This window comes from Marmota marmota, unplaced genomic scaffold (assembly GCF_001458135.2).
Source record: "Marmota marmota marmota unplaced genomic scaffold, marMar, whole genome shotgun sequence".
Lineage (NCBI taxonomy): Eukaryota > Metazoa > Chordata > Mammalia > Rodentia > Sciuridae > Marmota > Marmota marmota.
This window is the reverse complement of record NW_025999960.1, coordinates 20354029-20377963: the sequence shown is the minus strand read 5'-3', so window position 1 is coordinate 20377963 and position 23935 is coordinate 20354029. Positions and strand designations below refer to the sequence as shown.

The 23935-nt window shown below is 34.4% G+C and overlaps 1 protein-coding gene and 1 pseudogene across 1 annotated transcript; both read right to left on the bottom strand.

The window, feature by feature from the left end:
• Positions 1–735: 735 nt before the first annotated feature.
• Positions 736–1327, bottom strand: LOC125616619 (annotated as a pseudogene).
• An 8191-nt stretch (positions 1328–9518) lies between these two features.
• LOC107148872 (olfactory receptor 9K2-like) lies at positions 9519–11064 on the bottom strand. The gene is given in 2 exon segments (XM_015493605.2): positions 9519–11025; positions 11028–11064. Coding segments are annotated over 2 exon segments (1005 nt in total). The 3' UTR covers positions 9519–10057.
• Between the last annotated feature and the right edge of the window lie 12871 nt (positions 11065–23935).

The window sequence follows — 23935 nt, the reverse complement described above, 5'->3', positions numbered from 1 at the left end:
ATGGAGGAAAGTTGGAACACTTATGACAATTGCTTCCTTCCCCACACAAAGCACTGTACCCTTAATCTTACCCTTCTTCTGAAAGAAGATGTCCAAAGTTAATATTTAGGAACATCGCATTCTCCCATTAAGCCCTCCACTGCCAAAACTTAAGGTACTCACACTGTTGGAAGAAAACTAACACTAACAAACTGGCTTACTCAGAAAAAGATCTATTTGCTCCTTAGCTATATTTCTGTATCTATTAATGATTCTCCATAGGTTGGGATAAAAGAAAACATTTTCTCCAAAGAGGGTGAATCACAATCCCAGGAATTCAGGTTCTGGTCCTGGGCACGGTACTGCTGCAGCCCAAGCGCATCACTGTGGCTATCCAAACAGTGGTGCAGATGGGGCTGTGTGCCTGGAAAGCTCCGCACTCTTCTATACAAATCAGAAGAGCTTGAGTTATTATGAATCTCCAGGAAATATAAACTAACTGCATAATACTAATAGGCTCCAACCAAATTGTTAAATATTACAACATGAGAATTCTTTTAACAACTATATAGCATAAAGTGTGTGTGTGTGTGTATGTATATATATGTGTGTGTACATATATATATATATATAGTATTTAATTACATAGTAAGAATGCTGAGGTGCTAATAATCCATCCAGTAAAATGAACATTTTACATTTCTATATTTGTCATTGTATAAGATTTGAATTGGATGCTGAACTCAGAATGGTGCATCAATTTTCAAGGAGAGCCACATAATCAGTCTGTCTGGCTAATTGCTGTTCATTAAGGATTGGTGGAACTGGGGCAGGCTCTGGAAAAAAAATAAACCTGTTACAGGAAACATCCAGGGAATCTGCAACTGGCTTTCTGGGAGAACCATTCTCCTAACAGAGTCAGCTTGCCATCCTTTTTTCTAATATAACTTTCACAACCTCAAAAATCCTCAAGGAAGGTACATATCTCCTAGTAGCATGTCTAAGTGCTTCCATGATTGGCTGGACTAACTTTTGCCACTGGTGGACACAGATGGTCATATAGATCCCAGGGAAATCTCTCTCCCAGATCCTCTGTCCTACTGACCAAATTCCCCAAAGTTCAGAATTTGCAGATTTGATAGCAGGTGGTATCCTTTTCCAAAGACATCATGCATTACTCGTGTCATTGTGGAGCAAATACAAATCTAAAAGCTGACCCATACACTGGGGGTGTAGCAATTCCTCCAGGAGACTCGAGCCCCTGGTTCTTGCACTGATTCAGCAACTTTTTGAAACTGAAGGTGCCTTCTGCCATCACTGCCCCTGGCATCTTCCCAGGTGATCTTGCTGCCAACTTGCAGACCGCCAGACACCTTACTACAGTGTAGACTTTAGCCTGTAAACATTTTTATAAACTTTACCTATAAACTTTCTTTTCAGTGCTTCTTTTTTCAGCATGCCATAAATTTTAGCTTTTTTTTTTTTTTGCTTTTCTCCAAATACTAATTTCCCTTTTTATTTTTATCTTATGCATTTGTTGCTCAAGAGTTTATTATTTTCATTTTCAAGAATTTTTCCTTTCTTTTGTTCAGAAAATATACATGGCATTAGTTCAATCTTCTGAAATTTATTGTCTTATTTGTGACCTAACGAGTAATCTGTCCTGGGAAATGTTTTTTTGTGTGCTCTAGAAAGAGGTATAGATTTTTTGTTATTGGGTGGAATGTTTTGAAAATGTGTGGTAGGTCCATTTGCTCCACAGTGTTATTCTAAACCTTAGTGATTATTTTTAAGAAGTTAGTTGTTTTTTTTTTACTTTATTTATTTATTTTTTATGTGGTGCTCCAGGTCAAACCCAGTGCCCCATACATGCTAGACAAGCACTCTGCCACTGAGCCACAACCCCAGCCCTCAGTAGTGATCTTGTGTCTAGATTTTTATTTATTATTAAAAGTGAGGTATTGGAGTCTCTTACTCTTTTTGTGATGTTCTTTTTTTTTCCTCCTTTCTTTTTGCATTTTTTGCCTCACATATCTTTGTACGGGGATGTTGAGTACCCATATATTCATAATGGTTTTATCTTCCTGATGAATCGAACTTTTTTAATCCTCACATAGAATATACCACTTTTTTAGTTAAAATCCATTTTGTTTGATATTAAGTATGGCACTCCTGTTTTCTTTGGCTATAATTTACATGAAGTTACATGGATTATCTTTTTCACACCTTTTCTATTCAACCTATGTGTGTCCTCATGCTTAGGTGAGTGTTTTGCGGACAGCTGGCAAATGCCATTATTTCATTCTTCTTTATGACTGAGTAATATTTCATTGTGTATATATCACTTTTTTTTACCCATTCATTCATTGAAGGACACCGAGGTTGTTTCTGTAGTTTGGCTATTGTGAGTTGAGTGACTATAAACATTGATGTGGTTGCATCACTGTAGTATGCTGTTTTAAATTCTCTTGGGTATAAACCAAGGATTGGGATAATTGGGTCAAATGGTGGTTCCATTCCAAGTTTTCTAAGGAATCTCCATGCTGCTTTCCATAGTGGCTGCACCAATTTGCAGCCCTACCAACAGTGTATCAGAGTACTTTTCTCCCCACGTCCTTGCCAATATTTATTGTTACTTGTATTCTTTATAATTCTCATTCTGACTGCAGTGAGATGAAATCTCAGTGTAGTTGTAATTTGCATTTCTCTAATTGCTAGAGAAGTTGAACATTTTTATATATTTTTGACCATTCATATTTCTAATTCTGTAAAGTATTTATTCAATTTCTTTGCCCATTTATTTATTGGGTTATTTACTTTTCTTGTGTTAAGTTTTTTTGTATTCTTTGTATAACCTGGAGAATAATGCTCTATCTGAGGTACAGGTGGTAAAGATTTTCTCCAATTCTGTAGAATCTCTATTCACATCTCTATTTCCTTTTGCTATGAAGAAGCTTTTCAGTTTGATATCATTCCATTTACTGATTCTTGGTGTTACTTGTGCTTTTGGAGTCTTATTGAGGAAGTCACTTTTGAAGCCAACATGATGGAGATTTGGTCCTACTTTTTCTTCTAGAAGGCACAGGGTCTCTGGTTGAATGCCCAGGTCCTTTATCCACTAAGAGTTGAGTTTTGTGCAGGGTGAGAGAGAGGGATTAGATTTCATTCTAATACATATGGATTTTTAGTTTTCCCTGCACCGTTTGTTGAAGAGGCTATCTTGTCTCCAAAGTTCGTTTATAGTGTCTTTGTCTAGGATGAAATAACTGTAATTATATGAGTGTGTCTCTGTGTTTTCTGTTCCATTCCTTTGGTCTGTTTTGGTGCCAATTCCAAGCCATTTTTGTTACTATACCTCTGTAAAATATTTTAAGGTCTGGTATTGTGATGCCTCCTACAACACTTTTCTTGCTAAGGATTACTTTGATTATGTTATTCTGGGTCTCTTATTTTTCCAAATGAACTTTATGATATTTTTTTCAGTTTTATGAAGAAATTCATTGGGATATTAATGGGAATAGCATCAAATCTGTATAGTGTTTTTGGTAGTGTGGCATTTTGATAATATTAATTCTACCTATCAGGAACATGAGAGATCTTTCCATTTTTTTGAAGTCTAATTCAATTTCCTTCCCTAGTGTTCTGAAATTTTCAATACAGAGGTCTTTATCCTCTTTTGTTAGATTGATTCCCAAATGTCTTTTTTTTTTTTTGAGGCTATTATAAAAGGGATAGTTTTTGTGATTTCTCTTTCAACTGGCACATCATCAGGGTATAGAAATAAAATTGATTTATTAGTGTTGATTAGATACCCTGCTACTTTGCTGAATTTGTTTATGGCTTCTAGAAGCTTTCCAGTAGAGATTTTGGGTCTTCTAAATATAGAATCATGTCATCAGCAAATAAGGATAGTTTGAGCTCTCTTTTTCTCCCTTCGGATCCCTTTAATTTCTTTTCTTTTTGTCTAATTGTTCTGGCTAGGGTTTTGAGGACTATGTTGAATAGGAGCAATGAAAGGGGGCATCCTTGCCTGCTTCAGTTTTTAAAGGGAATGATTTCAATTTTTTTCCATTTAGAATGATGTTGCCTTGAGTTTAGTGTATACAGCTTTTACAATGTTGAGGTGTGTTCCCACTATCAATGCCGCAGTCTGGCTGGGCACAAAATGACTGAGCTGCCACAAGGCACTTGTAGGTTCAAAACAGGAACTCCTTTTTTTCTTGAACTCCTCCAACGCCACCCACGCAGCCCTTCCAGGCACACACCACACCAACCGGAAATCCCTCCTCAGGACCTTCCCCAACCAACTGGAACCCTCCAGGAATCCCCAGGAGAACTTCAAAGTATCCAAAGCAGTGGGGACCTGAGGCAGCAAGAGCGGCCCCATAGCCTGAAAGTAAAGGTCAAATATTCAATACAATCAATCCAGCATCACAGCAATTATATATAGCTTAACTCAAATCATCATCTCAATGGTTCGCTGGCGTCACCTTTCAAACATTCCCTCTGGCAAATGCCAGGCGTCATACCAACCAGGGCCATGGCTCTCAACAACTATCCCTAGTTTTTCTAATGTTTTGAGTATGAAGGGATGTTGTATTTTATCAAATGATTTTTCTGCATCTATTGAGATAATCATGTGATTCTTGTCTTTAAGTCTTTTGATGTGGTTTATTACATTTTACTGATTTCTGTATGTTGAATCAAATTTGCATCCTAGAATGAAGCATTATCTCTTTGATATATTTTATATGCATTTTGTCAAGATTTTATTGAGAATTTTTGCATCAATGTTCATCAGGGATATTGGTCTGAAGCTCTCTTTCCTTGATGTGTATTTTTCTAGTTTTGGTATCAGGTGATACTAGCTTCATAGAATTAGTTTGGAAGAGGTCCCTCCTTTTCTATTTCATGGAATAATTTGAGGAGTATTGGTGTAAGCTCTTCTTTGAAGATCTTATAGAACTCAGCTGGGAATCCATCTCACCCTGGGATTTTTCTTGGTTGGTAAAATTCTAATGTCACCCTCAGTTTCATTACCTGAAATTGATATATTTAAATTTTCTATGTCCCCTTGACTCAATTTGGGTAGGTCATATCTCTAGAAATTTGTTAATTTCTTCAAGATTTTACATTTTATTGGAGTTTAAATTTTCAAAGTAGTGTCTGATTATCATCTGTATTTCCGTGGAGTCCACGGTGATACTTCATTTGTCATCATGAATTTTAGTAATTGTGTTTCCTCTCTGTTAGCTAACCAACTTTTTGTTTCACTGATTTCTTGAGGTTTTTGTTTGTTTGTTTGTTTCAATTCTATCTCTGATTTCTATTATTTTCTGTCTTCTACTGCTTTTGGTGCTTGTTCTTTCTTCTTTTTCTAGGGTTCTGGGTGTAAAGTTAGGTTATTTATTAGGTGATTTTATGTTCTTTTAATGAATGAGCTCAATGCATTGAACTTTCCTCTTATATCTGTCTTCATGTGTCCTAAAGGTTTTGATGGGTTGTGTCACTATTCTCATGTACATCTAAGTATTTTTTATTTAATTTCTGATTTCTTCATTGGTCATTCAATAGTGTATTACTTAGTCTCCAGGTGTTTGAATAGCTTCTATTTTTTTTAATTTTATTATTGATTTCTAATTTCAGCCCATTGTGATCTGATAGAATGCAAGGTATTCTCTCTCTCTCTCTCTTCTCTCTCTCTCTCTCTCTCTCTCTCTCTCTTATATGGCTTCTTTATTTAGTTTTTTTTAAAGAGAGAGTGGGAGAGAGAGAGAGAGAGAGAATTTTTTTTTTAATATTTATTTTTTAGTTCTCGGCAGACAGAACATCTTTGTTTGTATGTGGTGCTGAGGATCGAACCCGGGCTGCATGCATACCAGGCAAACGCGCTACCGCTTGAGCCACATCCCCAGCCCTTTATTTAGTTTTTTTAATTTGAAAAATAAAAACTATTTTATTTTTTATCTCTCAACTGGTGCCAGAGGTATATTGAAGTCACCCAGTATTGTTGTGTTGTGATCTATTTGATTCTTGAGATCATGAAGGGTTTTTTTAATGTATGTAGATGCTTCATTGTTTGGGTATAAATATTAAACATTGTTATGTCTTGTTGATGTATAAGTTCCTTTAAGAAGTATGAAATGTCCTTATTTGTCCCTTCTGATTAATTTTGACTTGAAGTCCACTTTATCAGATATGAGGATGGAAAGCTCTGCTTGATTGTGAAATCTATGTGAATGGTAAGTTTTTTCCTACCCTTTTGCCTTCAGCCTGCAGATGTCTTTGCCTATGAAGTGAATCTCATGGAGATGATATAGAAATGGTTCTAGTTTTTTAATCCAGTCTGCAAGTCTATGTCTTTTGATTGACAACTTTAGATCATTTACAATCAATATTATTATTTATAAATGGTTGTTGTTTCCTGTCATTTGGAATTCTTTCCGTTTTTTATTTTGAAATTGCTTCTTTTTTGATTGACTATTGTTTTAATGTAGTTCCTCCCATTGCTGGTTTTCACTTTTATTTTTCATTTTCTCTTCATGAAATATTTTAATGAGTATGTTTTGTAGTGCAGGCTTTCTATTTGTGAATTCTTTTAACATGTTTATCATGGAAGATTTTTTATTTCATTGTCAAATCTAAAGCTTAGTTTTGTATTCTTGTTTGGGTTCCATTTTCTTTCAGAAATATATTATTCTAAGACCTCCTAATTTTAAGGGTCTAGGTTGAAAATTAAGGTGAGATCCAAATTGATTTCTCTCTAAGTGTTACTTGACGTTTTTTTTTCATGGGAAGCCTTTAGAAGTCTATCCTTATTCTATACATTAGTCATCTTCATAATAATGTGCCTTGTTGTGGGTTTGTTGTAATTTTATATATTTGGGGTTCTGTAAGTTTCTTGTATTTGACATTCCATTTCATTCTTAACGTTTGGGAAATTTTCAGACATTATTTCATGGAAAAGATTATGTATTCCTTTGGTTTGTATCTCTGAGCCTTCATTATCCTGATAAACCTTATGTTTGGTCTTTTTGTATTATCCCATACTTCTTGGAGGTTTCGTTCAAGGTCTCTTAACATATTTTACCCATGCTCAACTTTATTTTCAAGATTATTTATTTTGTCTTCTTTACTGAGCTTTCTTCCAGGTGGTCTAGTCTGCTGGTGATACTTTCCAATGAATGTTTTATTTGATTTATTGATTTCTTCATTTCTAGGATTTCTTTTGTTTGTTTTCAAGATCTCTCCTTATTAAAGTGATCATTGTTACCTGTATTTTCTCCATTATATTGTGCTTTACCTCACAAATCAGTTTAACCATGAACATTCTAAATTCCTTCTCCAAATTTTCTTTCGCTATACTGTTAATAGATTATGTTTTTGACTTATTTTGGGTTTTTGAGGCAATTTCCCTTGCCTTTTCATGATGTTTGTATGTCTACCCATCTAAGAGTTGATTTTGAGACAGTAGGGTTTCTACATAATGGAATTATAGAGTCCCTGAAGATTTCTTGTACCTCACAGTTTAGGGGGAGTCAGATAGTAACAACAACAGATGCAAACAATTTATAGCATTATACAAAATAGCTCTTACACTGAAATCTACAATCTTGATTGTTACAATACTCAGAAACAATATGATCAGTTATTGCCCATGGTAAAAAAAAAAACAGTTAATTTATATAGGGTTTCCAATTTTACGGGATGACCAGAGATAGAACAGAAGAAACATAGGATGTGAAAATTATGAGGAGAAACAAAAATAGAGGTAAAATTTTTTTGAAAAAATGGAAGAGAGAACAATAGAGGTTTGCTCTTTGCAGAGAAAAAGAGAAAGAGAGTTGAAGGAAAACAATAAGTGAGAAAAAGGAAATAATAAAAATAACAACAGAAAATTTTTAAAAAATTAAAAGATAAAATAAAAATATAAGAATAGAAATAAAAGTTTAAAAAAGTAAAATCTATATACACTAATCAAACATCTTAGTATTTGAAGTATTTATCCATTAAAAATAAATGACTTCAAATAAAATGGTGGAAATGAGAAAAAAATGAGGATATATGAATACATAAAAGAATCCAGTTAAACATAGTTTTTCAACAGGAAAAGAAGAAGAGATGGGGTTGCAGAAAAAGGTTTGTAGATTCTAGAAGTGAGTAGGGCATATGCAGGGTTGACATAGTATGTCTTTTAAGAGGAGAAAACCTTAAAAAATATTTTAAAAACAAGAATTTTAACAATAGAAGTAAAAGAGTTAAAGGAAGAATGAGAGAGTGAACAATAGAGTTTGGCTGTTGGCAAGAAAAAGAGAGAAGTAGAAACAAAGGAAAACTGACTTATGAGAGAGTCAATAGGAAGTCAACCCAAAAATATACTAATCAAAGACCTAGTCTTCCAGAAAAAATACAGAGCACAAAAAAAGAAAAGAAAAGAAAAGCTTCCTTAAGGAAATGTTAAAAGCTAAAAAGAGCAACAAAAACAAATATGTATGTGTACAAATGCATAACTGTCCATCATTTGTTAATCAATACACATTCAAAAACAAATCAAATCTTAACAAAATAAAATAGCAAAACAGTCAAGGAAAGGGTTTTTTTGTCTGCTTTCTGTGCCAACTGCCTTTCTGTTTCTCAGCTTCCCTTCTCAGTGGGATGGTGTGAAAAGCTCTGGAAGATGCTGGCAGCCTGATTTCCTGAGTTTTGTTTGGAATTTGCACAATGTATCACTGCAAGTGAAGCTCTCAGGGGCAGGGATTTGGTCTGTATTTCCCCAGGTGTTTTTATGAGGAGGTTTTGGGGCATTAATGAATCAACATGCATCTAGCGCTGTATCCCACTACTCTCCACAGGGCACCATCCATGGGCTGAGGAAGTCTGTCCTTCGAGGGTTCTGTTTTTCAGGGATACTGAGGGAGGTTTTTCTGTTGCTTTTTGTTTCCCAAAGGGTGTTTTCAAGCACTGAGCTCAGTCACTCTATCCCATTGAGTTTCTGCTTTCTGATGATTCTGTGTGCTGCTGGATCCTGGTTCAATTGGAGGGGTAGATAGAGGCTGAGGGCTTTCTGTATCAACTCTGATCTGTATTACCCATAGGCAAAGCTGCTTTTGGAGCACTAATCTCTTTCTCTCTGCCTTATTTGGTTTCTCCCTATGCATATCCTGCTCACTGCCAAGTCAATGGAGTGGGAAAGGGGGACATGGGCTTTCTATGGTCTCTCTGATCTGTATTTTTCCCGGGTAAAATGGTCTCCATACCAAAAATTTCCAGATTTGCTAGACTCAATTTAGAGCTCACAGTTGGCATCGGCTGGATTCCTGTGTTTGTTTCTGCCTGGAATTCACAAATATAAAGCTCCTGGTCAAAGTTTACACAACCTTTCTCACAGACATATTTATGTTTTGAGCTCCTTGTGCATGGCTGGCAGACAATGACTTTTATGTACCAGTTTACTGCTCCAATACCTCTGGGTTCTGCCCCAGACAGGCTGCCCCTTTGATCCTGGGGTTCCCCCCACCAAGAAATTCCAACACTTATAGGTCTTTTCAACCCTTATATTTTACCCCCAGACCCAACACCCACTCTCCTGAAGCTCCAATTCAGTTTCTTGGCCTTATCTGATGTGCTTCAACCTTCCCAGTGTTCAAGGCATTCAGTTGGATACTGATTATCAGTGGACTGTTTTTCCTTTTCTCTCACCTTCTGGAGAAGTAGTTTCCTCACTGTTTGAGTCCTGAGTCATGGAGCTCTGAGAACCAGGATTTGTTTGGATGGTATAATAAAGTATGGAAACATTGTTCAACACTATGGCATACACATTGATTTGGTGAAATAAAATTATATTGGAGATGAGTAAAAGAGTTCCTTGTTAAAAATTCTTCCCTAACATCCACAACATCTCCCATATCCAGGACTTTCAGGATTAATGATGTCTCAGAGGGGTAAAAAGTAATATTTGGCAAGGGTATATCACCTGGAAAAAGATACTAAGAGTATTTTTGTCACGATCGGGAGAATAACATTACTGGTTACAAGAGGTGTTATAGCCACAATACAACTGTTGGAACAGAAATAAGAATCATAGAATAGCATTTTTCTTCTCTAGAAGTTTTTTAAGAGCCTCTTTGACATCTTTGTTTCTCAGGGAATAAATCAAAGGGTTCAACATAGGTGTGACTAGGGAGTAACATAAGGAAGCCACTTTACTCAGTTCAGGAAACCTGTCAGGGATGAGGTACATGAAGAAGACAGCCCCGTACAGCACACTCACGACTCCCAGGTGGGAGCTGCAAGTGGAGAAGGCTTTCTTGCGGCCCTCAGTGGAGCGAATATTTAGAACTGTGGACACAATATACATGTAAGAAACAATAATGACTATGATGGTTGGCAACATAATGATGATAGACAAGATAAAAGAGAGCATTCTGTGGACAAAAAGGTCAGAACAAGATAATCTCTGAAGTGGGCGAATATCACAATAAAAGTGGTCAATGGCCCGAGAAGCACAAAAAGATAAAGTAAATGTCATACTGGTTTGAAGAACTGAAGTTATGCATCCACAGAAATACGATCCAGCCACCAACTGAGTGCAGAGACGTGTTGACATCTGAACAGAATAGAGGAGTGGGTTGCAGATGGCAATGAAGCGATCATAAGCCATGGCTGCCAGGAGAAATCCCTCTGTCGCAAGGAAGAGTGCAAACAGAAAGACCTGGGCCACACAGCCTGCAAAGGAGATGGACTTGCTTTCAGACCAGAAGGTGCTCATGGCCTTGGGTGCAATAACAGATGAATAGAAGAGATCAACAAAAGACAGGTTGCCTAGGAAGAAATACATTGGTGTGTTCAGCCGGGGATCAATCATGATAATGGCCATCATCCCAACATTCCCTAGAAGGATCATGACATAGACAAGCAGAAATATCAGGAAGAGGAGAAGATGGAGCTCATGGCGCACCCTGAAGCCTATGAGAATGAAGTCAGTCATTTCTGAGTGATTGCTTGTTTCCCTGTCACCCATGGAAGACACCTGATGAGAGGCATAAGCAAAGTAAACAAATACACTCTTAGCTTTGATCTTAGCATTATAAATCATCTTACAGTATTTAGATTTACAAGATTATTCTGAAATCATTATTAATTTTATCCTCATAGACAAACTGTGACTTGAATAGAATTCAACCTAATGATTTTTGAATCTAATTTTTTCCCCTTATTAGAGTGGTAGAATATTTTTTCTGTGCCTGTAATTGAATTCTACCAAAACAATTTTCACATAGGCAAATACCACTATCTACATATTTCCCCCTTTGGTTTAGATAATAATTTCAGTATCATAGAGCAGTAACAGGAAGAGAGCACAATAATTTGATGAATTTCATTCAGGAAGCACTTTAGGTACTCTGGACTTGGAGATATTGGGGTCTTTAGTAACCACATTTAGGAAAACCTGTGGGTTTGATGTATAGTACTAACAGATATAAATAAAGTGACTGTATTTTTTAATTATTTAAGATATTCAATTGCATTTTGTAGGTCATGGAAACTGAATTCTATACCCACTAAATTTGTATACTCACTAAAATAAAAGGTGTGCACAACCAATTACAAATATGACAATCTCTCTCCCAGATGCAACATCAATAGTGTTTCATTAAAAGAAAAACTTGCATTCCCTTAGCTCACAGTTCATAGTTCTTTAAAGAGAGGTCCTCAGAAGACTCACTTTAGAAATTTACACTGAACAAAATATGAATATGAGGGAATTGTTAATTGCATTCTTATGTATCCTGATTCATCCTCATAACTACCATTAATTGATTAGACAGCTTAAATCGATTTGAACTCCTTGTATTAAGAACATGGTATACTTTTTTCTTTCCCCTCAGGACTATCCATCATTCTGTATGGGTAATAGTAATAGCAGCAAACATATATAAGGCATTTTAAATATGTCAGACACTTTTCTTAAGGTTTTCATAATAGCTTGTTTAATCCATGCAATAATAATGTAAGGTGAATACTTTTATATTGCCATGTCTACAGGTAAGGTACAGAGAAATAAAGTCTGTTGAAATTCACCTGCTGGTTCAGCATGTAGTTCAAGGCTAAGAAACTTGTCTCCAGAATCCATTCTCCTAATCATTCTTAATGGTTTATTAAAACTATTGCCTTTTAAAAGGAAGTGTTTCTGTTCCTTTACCTGACTTCTACTGGTGCTTTCATGTTAAATTTTCCTATCTTTAAAATAAATTTCCTAATTCTCCCATCTGGGTCAAAATACCTCCCAAGGATAATAGATGTTATCACCATATTTTCATGTTAAATATTAATTATTCCTCACATAACAATATCTTTCTTAACATAGGACATAACTTGTTCTCCATATATTGTCATCATGATATATTCTGTGCCTGGCCAATGACATATCAATAAATGTTTACTGTGTAGTTAAAAGCTGAATAATAATTGAGCATGCAGAAAGCAAAGAAAATGAAATACTGTGGTGGTCAGCATGGGTTTTAGGTTAGGACAGATTTAGGTTCTACTTCTGCTTCTCTCACTTCCTGAATTAGACCTTGAGAGAGTTCTTTATTGTGTAGAGAGCATTTGTGCTGTGTTGTACCTTGTTGGGTAGAGTACTGTTTGTACCTTGTTGGGTAGAGTATTCAAACAGAAAAGGCAGATAAGAGCAATAAAATTCTCAAACCTTTCTTGTGGATACAAAATCATGTATGTAGACAAATCATTTGACACCATATACAGAAAAGTATTCAATAAATGTAGCCATGATTTCTTTTATTGTAATTTCAGAAACAAGAGTGATGCAGTTCTATAATAATAAAATGCAAATGGGCTTTTGAGGCTAAACCATTCTATGTTGAGGGAAGGAATCAGATAATTTTTTAAGGTTTATAGAAAATGAAGAAAATTATGAGCAATGTAATATTTTCCCTGAGGAAAAAAAAATAGGACAAAGAGAAAAATGGCATAATGTGTTATCATGATTCACTACAGTTTTAAAAACTAAAAATAAAATATGCACCAATCCTAAGAAAAGTTAATTATGCAGATTACTTTATCATGAAGAAACAAGATTTTAAATTATGTCATACTTTATGGTCTGGAGAGATGTGGCTTACTTTAGTAGTGAAAGAGAGCCTGAGTAGTTATGAAGTATCATTTTTTGAAAAGCAGTATATTTTATTTGTCTTCCTTTAATTTTGCTAAATTCCTTTAATTTTCAAGGTTTATTCTTATGAAACTTTTTCAAATATCATGCTTTAATATTACTATTAAATATTCATTATTCCTCACCTGATAACAATTTCCTTAATATCAAAATCAACTTGTTCATTGTATATTTACTATCAGCATAATATTCTTAGTCTGGAAAATGACAAATAATCAATAAATACTTATAGATAAAGTATATCTAATTAGTATGCAGAATCAAAGAAATGTTTAATAAATCCATATCATAAATATCACCTATGAATGTTATACCATCATAAACATTAGTAAATGTATGGCTTAAGACATTTTACCTGAAAAAAAAGAGGTTCTTCCCAAAGTAGCCAACAAACAAACAATGAGTTTGTGGCTAATTATTTGCTAAAAGCTCAAGTGTTTTAAAAGTTACTTTTTACCTTGTGTTATTTGGTAGTTGATCAGATCTGTTAAAGATGAAGCAGAGGAGTCCAAAGTTTTCCTTTTTTTTTAATTCTAGAAAGGTAAACATAAAGTTAATTAATTGCTGTGTCACAACTATAAGTACTGGAAAATGATGATTGTTATATAAAATAAAACTCTTCCCCCAAATGAATGTTAATTATCTTAATTTTCAATTTCTGTCATACAGAAATGTCACCTATTTTTCTCATCTGTATTTTTTCAACTATGCTTTCCTTCAGTAGTTAATTTCTTGAGAATTTATGTAGTCTATCTCAGGAGAAAATCAAGGTGAATTTTCTAATAATGCTCTGCCAAAACTGAAATAATAACAGGATCTATATTCTATAGTTACATAAAGTGAACCTCAAGAATCAAACATCAGAATAGCTTCTCTCCTGCATTCTTAGGTGCTCATATATTTTTAAGGAAGGAGAATAGATTGTCGTGGATATGTAAGTAGAGGTTCAGATTCCTAAACCATCTGGAATCTAATAATCTGCAAAAATATCAGCCTCAGTGTTCTTAAGGGTTTTGGGTTTATTATAACAGTGTAACTTTTCCCAATAATTGCAGCATTGAGATTTCTCTTGCCTTCTGGGAGACAGTCACCTTTGGGAGAGAAGGAAATGTAAGTTAATTATTACATGTCTAGGTTCCAGAACCAAGTCCATAAGGACCATAGAGACTCTAGATTTTTAAAAAGAGAGAGCATAATAGGACTTAAATAATACAAAAGGTTTCCTCTTTCCTTGTGTGAATGCTTAGGTAGGAACCAAAAGGATTTTTCCATTTTAATTTCTACATTGAAAAGTCACATTTTCAATTTAACATCATAACATAATTTTTGGTAAACAAATTGAAATAGATATAAAAGGAAATATTATATTTCATAATATATTTTAAGGGAAATTTTTTGTCTTACTTGTAAGTCACCAGTGTGCTTTTGATTTTGTTTCCCTAACACCTGAAAATATTCAACATTTTTTTTCATATATTTTTTGGCCACTGTTATTTCTTTTCAGAAATGTCTGTTTAGCTCATTTGCATACTTACTGTTTAGGTTATCAGTGTTTTAGGTGCTAAATTATTTGAGTTCTTTATGTATACTAGATATTAATCTCCTTTTGGGGAGTAGCTGGAAAGGATTTTCTCTGATTCTGTAAGATCTCTCTTCATGCTCTTGATTGTTTTATTTTCAGTTCAGAAGCTTTTTAATTTAAAGCCTCCCATTTGTTCTTCTTCATCTTTTTTGTTTTGTTTTGTTTTGTTTTTGTTTTTTTTGTTTGTTTGTTTGTTTGATAAGGACAATAAAAGGAGACAGAAGCAAGGTGCAGGGGCAAAAGCAAAAGCTGCAAGAGTGAGCGTCTAGCTTTATTTATATCCACAGGTTACTTTAGATCATTGACATCATTAGTACATATTGTTCATTGTATCACTAGGCAGGTTACAGATTTAGCAACATTATGTAGCTTATTCCTCAGTTACATACTAAGTTGCAATGTGCAATACTAGGAGCTTTTTAGAGCTCTCAAGAAAGTCCATTGTATAAAGTTACTGTTATGTGGACAACTTTAGGCTCAGTGATACATTGTGGTTGTCTAACAAGATAATTCCTTTATTCCCAGGAGCTGAGTGTCTGAGATCAAGGTCAAGGCTGATAAGACTCTATCAGAGAGCTTCCTCATGAAGAACATTGCTCCAGCAGCTAGGCATTCTGTGTATTAGTTATCTTACTAGTACCTAGGAGAAACTGTAGAGCATTCTAAGGGTGGGAAAGGGGTGCCAGTTACCCCCATAGCCCCCTGGGAGTTTGTTCACCAGAGGAACACTTCCCTGTATAGTTCCGTGGCCAGAATAAAGTTTTAGGTATCCTATTGAGAAAATCATTGCTTTTGCTTATATGTTCTACTGTTGACACTTAGATTTTTTTTTCTAGCAGTTGTAGAGTTTCTGGTCTAATTACTATCTCTTTGATTCAAGTTGAGTTGACTTTCATGGAGAGAGAGAGAGAGAGAGAGAGAGAGAGAGAGACAGAGAGAGGTTTTCATTTTACTGCATACATATATTTAGTTTTCCCACCACCATTTGCTATAAAAAGGGATGTTTTTTCTCCAGTGTATGTTTTGTGCCTCTGTCGAGCATCAGATGACTATTTCTGTGTGAGTTTATCTGTCTTCTATAACATTTATCTCTATTTCTATTTTTAGATCAGTACCACACTGTTTTTGTTACTATACTTCTGTAATATAATACAAAGTTGGATATTGCAATGCCTTCAGCATTGCTTTTTTTGGTCAGAATTGTTTTGGCTATTCTGAGTCATTTATTCTTCCAACTGAAGTTGGAATTTTTTTTATTGTTCTGTGAATAATGCCATTGGTATTTTGAAGGAATTGCATTGAATATGTACATCAGTTTTGGAACATAGTCATTTTAACCATGTAAATTCTGCCTACTCAAGAACATGGGAGATGCTTCAATCTTCTAAAGAATTCTTCAATTTTGTTCTTTTTAGTATACTATAATTTTCATTGTAAAGGTATTTTAATTTCTTAGTTATATTTATTCACAGGTTCTATTTTATTTTATATTTTGAGGCCATTTTACTTGAAATTATTTTCTTAATCTCTTATTAAACAGAGACATCTTTCATGTAATAAAGCTACTGATGTTTGTATGTTAATTTTGTATCCTTCCACTTTGCTGAGTTTTTTATGTGCTCTAGAATTCTCATGGTGAAACTTTTTGGATTTTCTTATTATAGAATCATAACCTCTGTAAATAGTGATAATTTGACATCTTTCATTCCTGTTTGTAACACTTTTATGTCCTCCATGTGCCTAGTTTTTCTGGCTAGATTTATAAATATTACATTGAATAGGAGTAGTGAGAGTGAACATCCTTGTCTGATTGCTGATTTTAGAATAAATACTTTCAGTTTATCCCCATTCAGTATAATGTTGGTTTTAGGTTTTCTGGACAATGTTAGGGAAGTTCCTGCCTTCCCAATTCATTTCAGTCTTTTTGTCACAAAGAAATGCTGGATTTTCCAAAAAATTTTTCTGTATCTATGGAAATCATCATCTGATTCTTGTTCCTAACTGTAATTACATCATGAATTACACTTACAGATTTGCATATGTTCAACCAACCTTGCATACCTGGAATGAAATCTACTTGATTGTGGTATACAATCTTCTTAAGGTAGTTTTTAATGTAGCTTGAATATTTTCTTAAGGATTTTTTTCATTTTTTCTCATCAAGGATAATAGTCCTTAGTTTTAATTCCTTGATATGTCTTTCTCTGGTTTAGGCATCGGGTGATACTGGCTTCAGAGAATAAATTTAAAGGTTTCCACTCATTTCTAAGAAAATTACTGTGAATTCCTAGCTACTAGTTCACCCTCTCAGCATTTATAAATCCTATCCTATTGTTAGCTACTCTCCACTGTGGTCTGACATCTACATTTACCTTTGGAATGTTATTTTACCTAAAGTTAATTTTCCACAACATATAATATTAGTTGTAGTTATACAACTGATATGTACATTGCACAACATATAATATCAAGAATCTTAATTTTTAAAAAATACAAAATAGTGAATTTTAGAGACTTCCTAAGAAACTGATATTTATTAAATAATGAAGAAGAGTTTATTTTTTTCTTTGAGTCTAGAATATATTATTCACATTGAGTGTACCTTTTATAAATACTATCAGAAATGGGACTAAGATTAAGTATCTGCATTTAACATAAAAAGAAAGAAAGTTCCTAATAAATATTCTAAATAAAGATTCTAAATAAATATTCTAATTGCTGAGAGCCATTGCCAAGTAGGTATGATGCATGGCATAACCCAGGTCATTTGCAGTGACATTGCATGTAATGTAACCTTGCTCAAGGACCAGGGCGGATCCAGGTTTAGGGTGTATCCTGCTGGGATTAGGGAGTATCCGGCTCCTTGGGTTTAGGGCGGTTCCAAGTTTAAGGTGTACCCTGCTGGGAATAGGGCGTATCCTGCTGCCTCAGGCACACCCGCTCCTTGAGTTTCTGTTGAGTTCTCGCGGGATTCAGAGAGCATTTGGGATTCAGAGCCTGGTGGAGTGTGTGGATTTGGCCCAGAACATGGATTTGTGCAGAACGTGTGTAAAGTGCCAGTAACAGTTCGAGAATAAAGAGTTGCTGTTTGAATCTACAAGGTGTGTGGTGGCTTGTGATTTTGTGCCCAGCCAGACTGCAGCATCTAATAAAGATCCTAAAAATATATTCTAATGTTATAACTCAAGGCACTAGAAAAGCAAAATGAACTGATGTCAAAATCAGTTGAAGATCAGAAATAATTAAGATCAGAGCTGAAATTAATTAAATAGATGATTTTTTAAGAGAAGCCTTCCAAACCAGGAAAATAGCAGATGATTTCTCAGCTGAGTTCTATCCATGTTTAAAGAAGACCTCAAATTATTCAATAAGATAAGGGAGGGAATATACCTAGATCCAATCAAGAATCAATAAATGGGTTGAATNATATATAATGGAATCTTTCTCAGCCTTAAAGAAGAATAAAATTATGCTATTTGCCAGTAAATGGATGGAATTAGAGCATATTATGCTAAGTGAAATAAGCCAAATCAAAAAAACAAAGGCTGAATGTTTTCTCTGATATTTGAATGCTAATTCACAATAAGGGAAAGCCTAGGGAAGAATAGAAGTACTTTGGGTCAGACAAAGGAAAGTGAAATGAAGGGGACTGGGTGTGGATGTAGAAATGATAGTAGAATGAATTGGACATTATTACCCTATGTGTATAGATGATTACATGACTGGTGTAATCCTACATCACATACAACCAGAAAATGAGAAGTATACTCCATTTATGTATAATGTGTCAAAATGCATTCTACTATCATATATAACTAACTAGAAAAAATTTAAAAATTTCTTAGAAAACACATTAAAAAAATGGGTTTCATTTCAGGGATGCACACTTGTTTCAACATGTGCAAATCAATAAATGTAAATTACCATGTAAATACATTTAAGGATAAGAATCACATGATGATGTCAATAGGTACATAAAAAATCTTTTGACAGAATCCAGCATCTATTTGTGATAAAAACATTGAAAGAAGTTGGTATAGTAGACATTTACCAGAACATTATAAAGCCTACTTACCACAATCTTAAAGCCAACATTTTACTGAAGGGAAAAAATGGAAAGCATTTCCACTAAAATCAGGAACAAGACAATGACTTTCAATCACCACTCCTATACAATATAGTTTTATGGAAGGCTCTATGTGAAAAACCAAAATCCAACATCATACTAAACAGAAAAATTCCTGAAAGCATTTCCTCAATAATCAGGAACAAGGCAAAGATGTCTACTCTCACCATTACTATTCAATATTGCAATTGAAAACTTGAGCCAGAGCAATCAGACTAAAGAAGAAAATTAAAGGGTTAAAACTAGAAAAAGAGGTAGTCAAATTACCTATGTTCACTGATGACATGATCCTATAGGGAGAATATCCAAAAACTCTACCAGAAGACATAGAGATGATAAGCAAGTTTAACAAAGTAGCAGGATACAAGGTCATTATACAAAAATCAATAGATTTCCTATACTCCGAAATTTAATCTGATGAAAAATAAATCAGGAAAACAGTCCTGTTCACAATAACCTTAAAAAATCTATCAAATATAATACAAGGGTATAAGCCAAACCACGATGGTTAAAGACTTCTGCAATGAAAACTGTAGAACCCAGATGAAAAAACTTGAAAAGCTTAGAAGATGGAAAGCCCTTCCACGTTCTTAGATAAGCAGAATTAAAATTATCAAAATGACCCTATAACCAAAAGTAATTGCAGATTTGCTGAAATTCCTATCAAAATACCAATGGCATTCTTCCCAGAAAAAAAAAATAGTTATAAAATTCACATGGAAATACAAAGGACCCAGAATAGCCAAAGCAATTCTCAGCAGTAAGAACAAGGCGGTAGGTATCACATTACCCAACCTCAAATCATACTACAAAGCCATAGTTTTTTTTTAAAGCACAGTATTGACATCAAAACAGACATAAAGAACAGTGTACTAGAATAGAAGACACAGAGAAAACCCCACACAGAAATAGTCATTTTGACAAAGGTGGCAAAAACATATGTTGGAGAAAGATATTCTTCTTAAAAAATGGTGCTGGAAAAATTGATATCCAGAGGCAGAAGAATAAAATTAGATCCCTATCTTTTACCCTGCACAAAAGTCAGCTCACAGTGGATCAAAGATCTAGAAGTTAAACCAGACATATTGCAACTGCTAGAAGAAAAGTCGGGTCTGCATTCCAATATTTTGGCACAGGCACCAACTTTCTTACCAATAACCCTAGAGCTCAAGAAATAAAACCAGGAATCAATAAGTGAGATGGCAGCAAATAAAAGTCTTCTGCACAGCAAAGAAAATGATCAAGAACATACAGAGAAAGCCTACAGAATCATGTAAAATCTTTGCCAGCTGCTCCTCTGACAGGGAGTTAGTAAATTTGTAGTATCCAGAATATTTAAAGAACTCAAAAACTCACCCCCTCCAAAAAAATCAATAAAATGTGCTAAATAACTAAACAGACATTTCTGAAAAGAAAAAATCCAAATGTCAATAGTTGAAAAAAACGTTCAATATTCCTAACAATCAGAGAAATGCAAGACAAAACTACATTAAGACTTCATCTCACTTCAGTTAAAATGGCAATAATCATGAAGACAATAAATAATAATTGCTGGTGAGAATGTGGGGGGGGGCAAAGGTACACTCATACATTGTTGGTGGAACTGGAAATTAGTATAATCACATTGGAAAGTAGTATGGAGATACCTCAAATGACTAGGAATGGAACCACATTTGACCTGGCTATCACCCTCCTTGGTATTTATCTGGAAGAACAAAATCAGCATACTGTAGTGAAACAGCCACATTAATGTTTGTAGCAGATCAGTTCACAATACCCAAGTTGTAGAACAAGCCCAGGTGCCCATCAAATGGATAAATGAATGGAAGAAAATTTATATATATAACTTTTGTACTAGAATAGAAGATATAGATAGATAGATAGATAGATAGATAGATAGATAGATAGATAGATAGATCTCACAGAGGCAGAAGAATAAACTTAGATCACTATCTTTTACTATATATATATATATATATATATATATATATATATATATATATATATATATATATNTATATATATATATATATATATATATATATATATATATATATATATACACACAATAACAATTCACTCAGTCGTAAAAAAGAATGAAATTATGGCACTGGTTGGTAAATGGATGAGACTGAAGAACAAGATGCCTAGAGAACTAAGGCAGAACCGGTAAATCAAAGGTCAAATGTTTTCTCTCATATGTGAAAACTAGAGCAACATAAGGAGGGGAGAGGTTTCTCAGGAAAACAAAAGAGAGATCAGTGGAGTAGAGGAAATAAATTGAGGGAGAGGGATGAGGGATGAGATAAGGGAAAAACTGTAGAATATTATTGATCAAATAATACTATGTACATAGTGAATGTACCATAATGAATTCCACTTTTATTTATACCTTTAAAGCCCCAATTGAAAAATATTGACAGCTTCTCAGATTTCCTTTTGTTTTTTGTTTTGATCATCTTAAAAACAATGAGGAACACTTGTCAGGTATTTTATACACTGTCTTTCCATTTATTTGTTATTGTTGTTGTTTGTTTGTTTTTAGTACCAAGGATTGAACCCAGGAGCACTTAACCACTAAGCCACATCCCCAACCCTTTTTAAAAATATATATATTTTATTTAGAGATGGGGTCTCTCTGAGTTGCTTAGGGCCTCAGTAAATTGCTGAGACTGACTTTGAACTGTCAGTCATCCTGCCTCAGCCTCCCAAGATACTGGGATTACCTGTGTGTGCCAACATGCCCAACTTCCATTCGTTTTTGTATGATGTTTTGCTCATAGATAAAGTGTAGGTATGGGTTTTGAAAGCCAGAGAGATGAACTGACTCATCATACTAAACCAGTAAGTATATATTACCAACAAGGCTTATCAATGATATTAGCTTGATCATCTGGCTGAAAGAGTGTTTTTAAGGTTTTTCCATTATCAAGTTATTCCCTCACCTTCCATACTAGAATATTATATTATAAGCAATAGTATAGGCGATGCTATATTATAAGCAATTCACTGTGGGATCCTATACTCAAGTAGGCAGATGTTCTACCTCTTTGAGACTGGAAGGTCTTTCCTTAGATTTGGAGAACTTGACAAAATGTGTCTCTTCTTGCCCATTTATTTATTTAGTCAACCATTATTTATTATAGACTTGCACATACTTATTTTTTGACTTGAAATATAATCCCAAATTGTATTCTTTAAGTTATTGCTTTATGTTTTGCAGCTTTGACCATTGGAAGCTCTATCAAATTAATTCCTGTATCCCTTTAAAATGTCTCATCTGTTGTGTTTGCTAAAAGTTTCATTATGCTTTAACATGCAAGACCCTTAAGACTTTTCTCGGATGCTCCCTGCCTGGTCATAAAAAACTGCCAGTTTTGCAGTTTTTCCTGTTTATATTTGTTTGTTTGTTTTCTTTATTTCTCTTTGATTAGGAATGTTATTAGAAACCACTGTTGGAATGCTAGATGTGCTTGTTGCTACTGGGTGGCATTGCTTCTAGGATATCTCAACAAACAACTAGAAAATACACATGCTAAGCCATGCATACATATGTGTCTAATACTATTTCACCATTCATCCATCTTTATCTATATTGACCTTACGACAAATTCACACTCATGTCTCCAGCTCCTATTCCCATATCATGATTCACTCTAGACTTTTCCTTTACTAATCCATAATTCCTCATTCCAACAGTAAGAAACCTGGTGACCTCCAACATCTACCACACTTTTACTCATTTTTTCAATTCCAGATGCACACACAGAAGTTTTGAGATTGTAAATTTACAACCTGCAGGGGAAAAAAATGCCAAAGAGTGTGTTATGTTTGTGTACCTTCCTTTTGTATTTAGTCTCATAGTTTCTATTTTTTTGTTAATTTAATTTTTTTAATTTATACATGACAGCAGACTCCATTACAATTCTTATTACACATATAGAGTACAATTTTTCATATCTCTGGTTGAACACACAGTATATTAAAACCAATTTGTGTCTTCATACCTGTACTTTGATTTCCTTCTTTAGGGTTCAGTAGTTTTCATTGTATGGATCTTTCACCTATTTCAGTTGATTCCCAAGTATTTTTTTGAGGCTATTGTAAAGGGGGAAGTTTTCCTCATCAGGATGATATACACAATTTAAACAGACCAGTGTCACGCGACGAAATCAAAGATGCCATCAGAAGGCTACCAACCAAGAAAAGCCCAGGACCAGATGGATACACAGCCAAGTTTTACAAGACCTTTAAAGAAGAACTAATACCAATACTCTTCAATTTATTTCAGGAAATAGAAAAAGAGGCAGCACTTCCAAACTGATTCTATGAGGCCAATATCACCATGATTCAAAAACCAGGCAAAGACATATCAAAGAAAAAAAAAACTTCAGAACAATATCTCTAATGAACATAGGTGCAAAAATTCTCAATAAAATTCTGGCAAATCAAATAAAAAAATATATATCAAAAAGATAGTGCACCACAATCAAATGGGGTTCATCCCAGGGATGCAAGTTTGGTTCAACATAAGGAAATCAATAAATGTAATTCATCACATCAGTAGACTCAAAGATAAGAATCATATGATCACCTCAACAGATGCAGAAAAAGCAGTTTACAAAATACAGCACCCCTTCATGTTCAAAACCCTAGAAGAAGTAGGAAAAACAAGAACATATCTCAACATTTTAAAGGCTATCTACTCTAAGCCTCAGGCTAACAGCATTCTAAATGGAGAAAAATTGAAGGCATTCTCTCTAAAAATTGGAACAAGATAGGGATGCCCTCTTTCACCACTTCTATTTAACGTAGCTCTTGAAACACTAGTCAGAGAAATTAGACAAAAGAAATCAAAGGAATACATATAGGAAAAGAAAAAGTTAAATTAGCACTATTTGGTGATGATATGATTCTACACCTAGAAGACCCAAAAAGTTCCACCAGAAAACTTCTAGAACTAGTAAATGAATTCAGCAACATAGCAGGATAGAAAATCAACACCCATAAATCAAAGGCATTTCTGTATATCAGTGACAAATCCTTTGGAAGGGAA